Below are 12,182 nucleotides of genomic sequence, written 5' to 3'. Positions count from 1 at the left end.
TGCCATCAAAAACTAGGTCAGTAGGTCAAATAATAAAAAAACCTTGTGACCTCTCTAAAGGTCATATTTTTCATGGGATCTGTATGAAAGTTGGTCTGAATGTTCATCTTGATGATATCTGGGTCAGGTTTGAAACTGGGTCACGTGCGGTCAAAAACTAGGTCAGTAGGTCTAAAAATAGAAAAACCTTGTGACCTCTCTAGAGGCCATATATTTCATGAGATCTTCATGAAAATTGATCAGAATGTTCACCTTGATGATATCTAGGTCAAGTTCAAAAGTGGATCACGTGCCATCAAAAACTAGGTCAGTAGGTCAAATAATAGAAAAACCTTGTGACCTCTCTAGAGGCCATATTTTTCATGGGATCTGTATGAATGTTGGTCTGAATGTTCATCTTGATGATATCTAGGTCAAGTTCGAAAGTGGGTCACATGCCATCAAAAACTAGGTCAGTAGGTCAAATAATAGAAAAACCTTGTGACCTCTCTAAAGGCCATATTTTTCATGGGATCTGTATGAAAGTTAGTCTGAATGTTCATCTTGATGATATCTAGGTCAAGTTCGAAACAGGGTCATGTGCAATCAAAAACTGGGTCAGTAGGTCTAAAAATAGAAAAACCTTGTGACCTCTCTAGAGGCCATACTTGTGAATGGATCTCCATAAAAATTGGTCAGAATGTTCATCTTGATGATATCTAAGTCAAGTTTGAAAGTGGGTCACGTGCCATCAAAAAGTAGGTCAGTAGGTCAAATAATGAAAAAACATTGTGACCTCTCTAGAGGCCGTATTTTTCATAGGATCTGTATGAAAGTTGGTCTGAATGTTCATCTTGATGATATATAGGTCAAGTTTGAAACTGGGTCAACTGCGACCAAAAACTAGGTCAGTAGGTCTTGAAATAGAAAAACCTTGTGACCTCTCTAGAGGCCATACCCTTGAATGGATCTTCATGAAAATTGGTCAGAATGTTCACCTTGATGATATCTAGGTCAATTTTGAAACTGGGTCATATGCCTTAAAAAACTAGGTCAGTAGGTCAAATAATAAAAAAACATTCTGACCCCTCTAGAGGCCATACTTTTCATGGGATCTGTATGAAAGTTGGTCTGAATGTTCATCTTGATGATATCTAGATCAGGTTTGAAACTGGGTCAACTGCGGTCAAAAACTAGGTCAGTAGGTCTAAAATTATTAAAATCTTTTGACCTCTCTAGAGGCCAAATTTTTCAATTGATCTTCAAGAAAATTGATCTGAATGTTCACCTTGATGATATCTAGGTCAGTTTCGAAACTGGGTCATGTGCAGTCAAAAACTAGGCCAGTAGGTATAAAAATAGAAAAACCTTGTGACCTCTCTAGAGGCCATATTTTTCATGAGATCTTCATGAAAATTAGTGAGAATGTTCACCTTGATGATATCTAGGTAAAGTTCAAAACAGGGTCACGTACCTTCGAAAACTAGGTTAATAGGTCAAATAGTAGAAAAACCTTGTGACCTCACTAGAGACCATATTTTTCAATGGATCTTCATGAAAATTGGTCAGAATTTTTATCTTGATAATATCTAGCTCAAGTTCAAAACTGGGTCACATGAGCTCAAAAACTAGCTCACTATGTCAAATAATAGAAAAAACGATGTCATACTCAAAACTGGGTCATGTGGGAAGAGGTGAGCGATTCAGGACCATCATGGTCCTCTTGTTGATAAATCAAGGAAAAGTTGATTGATCAAAATTTTGTTACTGTACGCTATATGACCATACGTTGAATTCTGTGAAATTATGTAATTTTGTGGAAAAATTTTTTTATGGCTTTGGTTAAACTGCTATATTGTGGATTTTGATTGTTGAAAAAAAAATTAGTTGTTTCCCCTGCTTCCACTGCTTTGTTGGGAAAAAACCCATGAAAATTGGTCCCCCAAGAAAAATCAGTGACTATCACAATAATAGAATATTCTATTGAGTCTTAAAACAAGGTAGATAATCCAGTTTGTTAGATGCAACTATTTCATTAGCCTCTAGCTTGCTGGCGGCAAGTGATTCTGCCTTTGCGACCAATGCAAGACCAAGATCACCCATTAGTCTGCACTGTTCGCTATTCAGTCAGTAAATTCTTAGTAAATACCCCTTTGAATAATAATGGTACTGCCCAAATTGAATCGTGGACCAGTCCATTTTAGAAATTTAGCAGGCTTAATACAGGTCAGATGAAATCGTAATTTGAGAGTCCAGTGTAGTTTAGTAAAAGGTGAAAAAATTCAAAAAGTAATTTTTGTAACCAAAGCTTTGTGTGAAATCATTTATATTCATGGGAGATGAATTTTCATGGATTTAGTAGTTAAGCCAATCCATGAAATTTTATCCCAACGAATAAGTAAAATTCCCATTCATTATATGTTCAAAAGTTGAAATCCATGAATTCATATCCCCACGAAATTGCCGTTTTGACCAAAACCATGAAATTTCATGCCCATGAAATTAAATGATTTTACAGTATTTTGTTCAAAGCCACAAAGTACTTACTTCTTCCTCTAAATAAGATCATAGTGAATTTTACAGTAGGCAGTAGTGAAAATCAATGAATTAAATTCCCTTAAGTATTGTGTTAAAATTTTCAAAGTGTTTTTACTAAAGAACTAGATTTTATGCTTTCTAGAATGCCAGAGATCAAAATATTATCAAGATGAAAGATTGAAAAAAAAAATTTCATTAACAAACTTCAAATGTATATGATTGCTCTGACAAGCTTTTAATGTTGATTGCCACAGCGAAAGATGATTTTTATGTTGACATAGATCACTTTTAATGTTTTAATCATTGCTGCACTTTTATCAACACCTTGCTTGTTGAGCATAAATCAAGAGGTCTGAAGTTTTTAGTCCTGCACAAGAGGAAAGTTCTGTGTAGATAACATACAATCTAAAATTATTCAGTCTCCACCTCTGCTGTCATGTGGGGAAGCTAGGAGTAGCTAGTGGAGAAGATGGAACTGTTAAAAATTACAAATTTATAGAGCACTCAGGATAGACTGACTGACTGCCAATGAATTTCTTAAAACTGTTTGTGGAAAAATGGCAATAATTTTTTGTGCGAGAAAAACGGCAATATAATTTTTTGTGCGTTTTGGAAATTCTAATTCTTAAAGATGATAATCGTTTTTGTTTCATGGTTCGCACAGGTCCTTGAAAGTCCTTGAATTTGATCCCAAGTCCTTGAAAAGTCCTTGATTTTTTTCTTCCAAAAAATCCCCTGAAAAAGTACTTGAATTTTGGGAAAAAAGGTGGAAAAGTCCTTAAATTTTGCTAAAAATGGGGGTGCAATCCTATTGTAGGGGAAAAATACAAAAAATAAATAATAAATAAATCAAAACGAGCGAAAAAACGGTGTAAAATAAAAATACATGCACACCCACGGAGGGAACGCTAGTTGAACACCGTTTCGGTACGGAAGTTCGATACGGAATAGCGATTTTCACAACGTTAAAATATTATGCGCAATTAGCGATTTTCACAATGTTAAAATATTATGTGCATGGTCATTGTAGTGTGACTTATCAACAACAATGAGTGGCCCCAAAAATAAATGTAGTTTCGCCAGTAAATGGCTTACACAGGATGATTAGTCATTGTGGTTAAAGGAGTTTAAGTCGGACAAGCATAACAATTTGTACGAAAAAGCTGAAACTACATCTAAAATTGAATTCGTTACCCAGGCAAATGCTATGAGACGAGTGGCGAAAGAAAAACAAGAAGAAGTGAAGTCCCTTGAGGACAAATTGAAAACAAGTCTTGAGAGCTTGAAAGACTTATAAGAAACATGTACTATAGTATGTATACAGGCAAATATAGCTCATAAAAGGTAATCCCATTGAAGATCTCATAAAGGTTAAGATATGCTATTGTAGCTTATGGAAAATAAAACTGTTCTGTAACTTTTCTTCTATCATAATGCCTTATGAAGAGCCTAAATGGTTTTGTAATTTAAGATTTAAAGCGATTAAAATAGTCCTTGAAAATCAATAAAAAGACCTTGAAAAGTCCTTGAATTTTTTTTGGCCAAGTCTTGTATGAACCATGTGTTTGATAATGGTGTTATTCATAATCAAAGGAAAATGGTAAGAGGGGAATTTTGTCTTGCAACAAAGACAATCATAATTATATTTGCTATAAAATTAATAATTGATTTATGCTGTAAAAGACTTACTCTGTGTTAAAACTATTATAAACTATAGGAATAAGACCACTAATTTGTTTAAAAAAATGTGCATCAATGGTGTAGTGAGAAGAAGTCCCAAGAAAATAGATCCTAATTTTTCCATATTTTGCTTATTTTCATCTCAGATGGATGCTTTAATCAGGCTTTTTCATTTTGAGAAGAAATGAGATTGTTTTCATAGTTATATTCCTGCTATGGTAACATGCTCTGTATTTTGGAACCAAAATGATGTGCTGACTAGAGCCATCACCCATCTTTCTTACGGTGGCAGAACATCACTGACTGGCATTTCACTAGGAATTAGGGTAGCAGACCACCATTGACAGGCTTTTCACTAGGAACTATTCATCAGTTTGGGATAAAACTTTCATGAAAAGTAGGAATTAAAGAAGAAACCATAGTTTATATGAAATGAAGAAGGATTTCAGTTAGTGATCTATAACCTGTAGTAGCCTAAAGTCTATGTCATTGAAAAGTTTCATAACTCTGACATGCATTTTGGACAAATCATGCCCCCTTTTGGACTTAGAAAATCCTGGTTAAAGTTTTACATGCAAGTTCCCATCTCCAAAACTAATGTAGATATTGAATTGAAACTTCACATTGTCTCCAGGGTTATAAAACTAGGTGATAGCATCAAGTCCCATAGCTCTTAGGAAATCCTATCTTGGGTAAAGTTTTGTATACAAGTTAACTCTCCATAACTGATGCAGATACTGGATTGAAACTCTATAGATACTTTAAAGGTGGATAATCAGATTTTGGCTAAGTAATGGATTTGTTTTAAACTTTAACATCTGATCATTTACACTCATTTATGTTCAGTTAGCGCTTAATACAAGTTAGGTTTTCACTGGAGATATTTTTAATAATTGGTTTTCCTATTGCAGTTGCCCAACCAAGATCGAGTTATTTTATCATAAGTATAAATGTGATAAACATATTTTACCTAAGAAAATGTATAACTTACCGATATATTGTATTATATTCGTAAAATAATTGCATTAACAATTACATATATAGATTGAATTCATTAGAAATGCAAGTTTGAAAAATTATTATTACCTCCCTTTGCCTATCTTGGTTGCGCAACCAAGATAAAAATGAAATTCAGAAGCTACATGCATCTTAAAACCCACCTTTTGATTCAGATTGTTAAATATTTGGTGTATCTATCCAATGCGAATGTAAAACTCGGAATTATATGGAAATAAAAAGAAATACCAAGCATTTTAAATATTTTCATATTAAAGGGGAGTAATTACAAATTTTTATGAAAGTCAATAAAGTATACATTTCTAACAGGGATCTAACTCTAAGTAATGGGTATTTTTGTTTCTTAAATAAATCTCTAACAGAATAAACAAAAAGTAAAAAATGTCACTAAATTTTGCTTAAATGTGATTGACCACCTTTAACATTTAGGGTAATATTCCTGCTTCTGGGACAACAATTTGAATAATCCAGATTGGCTGTCTTACAGATAGCTCTTGTTAATTTCTCTCCACACTTTTGGAGGGCACTATCTGCGAAGGAAGGGTATTCATTTCCAATAATCTGTAAAATTTACCAGAAATGGATCAGGCTAGAAAGTGTCCATTTAAAGTGATACTGTATTATTATTTCTGCTGGGATACAATGATTGCTGTGTGGGTGTAATATGCTTGTACATTATGGGCACAGTGACATTATTCTTATATAATTACACATATTATAACAGTCTTCAGATTGCAGTTTGCATTACTTAGGAAACATAAGATATTTTTATGGGGGTGTTGTGGGGGGTGGGGTTGGGTTCTGTTTTCTACAATAGCATAATGAGCATATTGAATGCAATTTTCACTATATTTAGACCTGTGCCTTCATAAAACTGAGATGTTGCCATTTAAAACAGTGTATATATACCACTCTGGATTGACAAATTATGTAATTTTAACATTCATGTTGCATGCATATATATATTGAAGTCTTAACAGCTCTATTTTAAAGGCAAATAGTCAGTGATACACCAGATAGAATGTAATGCAAAAGTAAGATATTTGATGTAGTGTTGCATTCAGTTGAGAATGTGAGAACTTTAGAGTTATGGCCCTTGAATTTATCAAAACTGCAAAAACTGAATGTTTTTGCTCAATTACTAGATTATATTTTCTTTGATCTCAAGCATACTTATATGAAATATGTGTCTCTGTAAATTCTAGGTCAAATTTAATAAACAGACAGTTTGAATAAATATTTCTAGAGTTATGGTCCTTGATTAATCATACTTGCAAAACTAAGTGTCGGTTTATAAAGTAGATAATTTTTAAAGTCGAAATTTATTCCTGTGATGGACATATATTGTGACAGTCAGGCACTCTTGTTTCAGTGTAAGATTGAAGTATCATTCACTGAGTGAATTTTAAACACAAGATGACATATAATCACGAGGAATGACAATAGCCATGACCAAACAATGTAAGATCTGATTTGAGAGTGAAAATTAATTAAAATCTGATCTAACGTATAAGTCATTTTTGTTTATTTTATGTTTTTTTCAGTGGTTTCCAATTTTACATGAATATATTTGCTACCTTACAAGTTATATTTCAGTAATTTCCTAAAAACTATGATTTGATTTAAAGATAAACTAGACCTAAATTTCATGTTTGAAAATATTGTCCAATCACCACATAAAAGTGTATGTAAACATAACATTAACACATTTATATGTGCATTAACAGTATAACACATTCAATACATGTATATTTAAACACAGTGTAAATGTGTACTACCACTAAAAAACTGGAAGTTTTTTTAACAAAGGACTGTTACTGCATAGCATTCAATTATGACATACCTAATTAATTTACATATTTAGTATAAGTTAAACACATTTATTGAGGATTTTCTACATTGGAAGTAAATCTCTAAAGATGAATTTTTTATAATGGAGGATGGGCAGTGGATACCTTTAAATTTTGATCTTTCACTGGATGAAACATGTATACCCGATTTCTCTCCATTTGTGTGCATTAGAGCTGGAGAGATTGCAATTTGATTTGGTTTGTTTTATTGTTTCGTTTCATTAGTTTGCTGGAACTTTTGTTAAGAAAATTAATTAATTAATCAGTTTAAAGATTTCCGAGACAGAAAGAAAGGATTTGTTTCCATTTCACTGAAGTTTTAAGCTGCTTTTATTGAATGCTGAAAAAAAAACGTGTTCTGTAGGAAAATCTTCTTAAAAAATTGTCTGCATATAGAATCACAAAATAATGATAAAAATAGGTCAAGCATTTTTCTTTTGAGATATATTTCTTATAGTTTTTTTTAAGCTAATTAACAATTTTAATGGTTGACATTAAGAAAAGAGTGAATGGTTTTTATGGTAACTTCCAGAAAATGGAGTTTTTGAAAAAAAAAGGATTAATTGTTTTTTCAGAAGGTTTTTTTCTTCTGTTTCTGGAGATCTTTACAATATGAATCATCTTCTTTAAAGATAGATCACGTTCATATTTGAAAATAGAACAACTGGGTTATGACATTTATGTGAGTACAGAATAGTTTTTTTTTTTTGTGTAAACAGTACAGTGTTTTGGGATTATAAGTAAAAAATGATGTGAATATATAATACTACTCAAAACTGGATTTTGTTAATGAATGGCTGTTGCTGTATTTGTTATTTAAGATAGTGGACGCCAAATGACAGTCAGCAATTTCTGCGCGATTTTGTATTTTTACTTTTTATTTCAACTTTCTTCGGACATAAATGAAGCTCGTATGAGCTAAAGTTTTCCTCACCACTGGAGAATGCTGACATTTATGCTAACGGAGAAAACATAGCTGAACAGGAATTACCAATCGTCATTGCAGGTTCTCTACCTTAAACCTTATCCTGCTAAATTTCTATAATGAACTTGTCCATCTTCCAATTTGGACAGTACCATTAACTGTTAAAAGGGGTGCTTACCAAATAGATACTGGCTGAATAGCGAACAGTGCAGATCATGATCAGACTGCACGGATGTGCAGGCTTATCATATCTACACTGGTCGCAAAGGCAAAACCAATTGTGTCCAGCATGGTAAAGGTTAATCAGCATGCAGTTAGTTTTATACATTGAGCCAAGTTATGTATTTTTGATGGGGATTTTCTAAGATTTAAATCAATATTTGATGATAAAATATATTTTAGTGAAGATGAGCATTATAATAAGTACATCTGTAAAGACCAGCTGACAATTTTTTATGCCCCCGGCATCTACTGATGAGGGAGGCATAAAGCGATTGTCCTGTCCGTTCGTCCGTCCGTTCGAGGTTAACCAAATGGGACCGTTTCGTCTAGCATCAATACCCCTTACTAGAATGACTTGATACTAATGCAGATGTAAACTGTGACCATTCCTCATCTTCAGACATCACGTGACCTCAGTTTGACCTTGACCTTGACCTCGTTTTGGACTTAGGTTGCTTTGTATGGGCCATCTCTTGGTTAACCAAATGGGACCGTTTCGTCTAGCATCAATACCTCTTACTAGAATGACTTGATACTAATGCAGATGTAAACTGTGACCATTCCTCATCTTCAGACATCACGTGACCTCAGTTTGACCTTGACCTTGACCTCGTTTTGGACTTAGGTTGCTTTGTATGGGCCATCTCTTGGTTAACCAAATGGGACCGTTTCGTCTAGCATCAATACCTCTTACTAGAATGACTTGATACTAATGCAGATGTAACCTGTGACCATTCCTCATCTTCAGACATCACGTGACCTCAGTTTGACCTTGACCTTGACCTCGTTTTGGACTGAGGTTGCTTTGTATGGGCCATCTCTTGGTTAACCAAATGGGACCGTTTCGTCTAGCATCATACCCCTAACTAGAATGACTTGATACTAATGCAGATGTAACCTGTGACCATTCATCATCTTCAAACATCACCTGACCTCAGTTTGACCTTGACCTTGTTTTGGACTTAGGTTGCTTTGTATCGACAAGGATGCCACCGGGGGCATCAAGTGTTCATTGAACGCAGCTTCTTGTTTGTTTTTTTAAAAGAGGCTCAACATATGCAATTTTACTTTTTTGATTCATTAGTTGTTTTTTTTCTACTTTGCTTGAAGTTGTTTTATTTTCTTTAATTTTTAGCCAGCAAGAAGTGTATGTAATTTTTGTTTTCTCACAAAAGCAGTTTTTAAGCACAGGAGTTGTTTTTCCCTTTACCTTCACATATATACAATGTACTACCATTTTAGCTCCAGAATCCAGATACATGTAATCATGTAAGTTTAAGTTCTTGTAGAAGTTTCAGCAATTTTTTGTGGTTTTCCGTAGTAATTCTTTGTTAGAAAGGTCTGGCACTTCGTGCTAAAATTTTTGATGTGTCTTCTTTAAATTAACAGCTTACTTGAGTGACATTTAACCAATAATTAAATTTTTAATAATTACGCTTTTAACAATATTTATCAGTGTTTTTTTTCTATCCTCTAGTTTCAGTGTGGGTTGAATGTCATTCACTAATTGTTATCACTAATGTTTATATCATTAGACACTCATGATTTTATAGTCGGCAAAATAATTACCACTTTGTGTTAGAACTTTATTGAATATCCGACCACAGTTTAATATCATAGCAGTCACTTAAAAGCCCTGCTCTGCGGCTATTCAAATTCGCTTGTGCATATGCAACCCATGATTACAATAGGTAACAGTTAACGGCCACGGGCCACTCTTTAGCACACAAAACCACAGGTATTTTATATAGAATTTCATATAAAATAGACTCTTTTTTGACAGGTGTCACTGTTCATTATAGTCAGGATTTTCATGCTTTTTCAGTGACAATTTAAGGTTAAAAGGTAGGACTGGAGCAGGTCTTTAAGCTTGTTCTAGAGCCCGCATGTTGGCTGGTGACTGAATAACTCGCTCTTTCATCTCTCTTGGATTCGCGTTCAGTTCATGTGGCGAAGCAGTCCATTTTAGTAGTTTTTGGAAGGTGGATGGGTCTGCCAAAGTGTTGGCACATGCAGGAGGGGCACCTTGGGTCTAATGTTTCGCTGCAGCAAGTGTCACAGTGTCCTCAACTGTAAACCCAACTTAAAAAAAGACCCATTAGTTAATTTTATCTAAATGACATTCTACTCTTTCAATAAAGAAATCATTTCCCTCACAGACTTTCATTTAAACAGAACACTTTGTATTTCAAAAAAGGCACTTCCTTTGAAGTCATCTGCATTCCCAACACCCCTGTCACCCTCCTTCAAGAAAGCACTCATCCTCAAAGCATTTTTAAAACCTTTAGTTTAAGTTTTTAGAAATTGTTTTAAATGATCCATACCAGTATTTACCAGTCAACAATTTTTTCCCTATAATTAAGAAATAATAAGTTCCCAATAGTGGTTTATCGTAGAATAACCCTTGTTTTGAGTTCTAATGTGTAAGAATATATGACAAGGCCGTAGGCCTGAATGATATATTGTTTTGTATAAGAACGCAAAAACTCTGGTTATTCTACGATAAATCACTCTTGGGAACTTTTTTTGTTATTTCAATTCTAACACGACATACCAGTATCAACAGTGTTAGAAAAAATTGTAACTACTTTTTACGACCATGCTACGCATATCATTGCATACGTGTGGGTTATTGCAGAATAACCCGAGAGATTTTGTTCTACATGTATGTAGGTTATTTGCTGGTCGTGTTAGAATTATTAATTATCTTTGACATGTAATTTTTTATTGCACATGTTCACATTTGTGTGGTAGCAGTTCACGTTCTCATTGATCACTGACTGAATGATATATAAGTAACTTACTGTTGTATACTTAAAATAGATTTTGTTCCAAGTCTGTCAGATTTTTTAGTTTCCTTTTCTATGAATTGTATTCTTGATGAATTATCAATAATAAAAGCATTATTTGAGCCGCGCCATGAGAAAACCAACATAGTGCGTTTGCGACCAGCATGGATCCAGACCAGCCTGTGCATCCATGCAGTCTGGTCAGGATCCATGTTGTTCACTTCCAAAGCCTATTTGAACTAGAGAAACTGTTAGTGAACAGCATGGATGCTGACCAGACTGCGCGCGGATGCGCAGGCTGGTCTGGATCCATGCTGGTCACAAACGCACTATGTTGGTTTTCTCATGGCACGGCTCATTTTAAGTGTGTGTGCTAATAATGTACTTTGATGTACTTTCTGAACAAACTAAAACTTTAAAGGTTTAGGAGATGTGAAAGTAATACCTTTCAAGGGCTCCTTTAATAGCCTGGATATCAACAAGCATATTCTAATGCATTGTCAAACAAGCATGATGAGCATTTTATGTAAAAAATGTCAAAAAATTTGCTGATTGGCTGAATGTAATTGCCTCTGATGTAACAGACAATTTGATTCGCTCTTACAGTTCTCAGGAAAATCCCACAAGTACTATTATGTAGGTGGAGCCATATCTTGACAAAGTGTGAACCTATATAATTGTCAACAGTTTGGTTGTTAAAAAGCAGTGAGGAAGAATAAAAGAATGAAGCATTTTAAATATCGCTTTTATGTAGTCTGAAGCTCAGAGTTGACTTTTGCTCCAGTTGTGCCTAGCTGTGAACCCTGCTGTAATTAAAGTTTTCCAAAATATTGTGTTTTTTAGGTCCCATGATTTAGATACAAATTTAAAGCATTGTAGAAAACATAGAGTTTATTACTTTGCACTCAAGAAAGAAAAATGGCAATGTTAAGTTTAGGCGAATACAAAAGTACCATAGAAAACACATTAATTTGTCTTAAAAAAGTAAAAAAAAAATTTAAATGAATACTTTTTTGTAGCTAAAAAGCTAGAAACACAGAAAACTGTTGTGACACAAGAGTTACTGCCCTTGAAATAAATAAATAGATAAATAAATAAATAAATGGAATCTTTAAAGAGTTTGAATTATATAGTGGAGCATAAAAAGACAGCAGTTACATAAGCTCCTGGATTATTATTAAA

General features: G+C 33.9%; 1 protein-coding gene across 1 annotated transcript in view; it reads left to right on the top strand.

Moving 5' to 3' along the window:
* LOC123551381 (diacylglycerol kinase zeta-like) overlaps positions 1-12,182 on the top strand; it is a 183,638-nt gene that overhangs the window by 67,539 nt on the left and 103,917 nt on the right. Inside the window, exon 5 of the mRNA XM_053542118.1 lies at positions 9,454-9,480. Within this exon, the coding sequence (XP_053398093.1) occupies positions 9,454-9,480 (27 nt within the window). The remainder of the gene's footprint in view (positions 1-9,453; positions 9,481-12,182) is intronic.

The sequence above is a fragment of the Mercenaria mercenaria genome, chromosome 4 (assembly GCF_021730395.1).
Source record: "Mercenaria mercenaria strain notata chromosome 4, MADL_Memer_1, whole genome shotgun sequence".
In the NCBI taxonomy this organism is placed as follows: Eukaryota; Metazoa; Mollusca; class Bivalvia; order Venerida; family Veneridae; genus Mercenaria; species Mercenaria mercenaria.
Note: the sequence above shows the minus strand (reverse complement) of the source record. Positions and strands in the feature narration are given on the sequence as shown.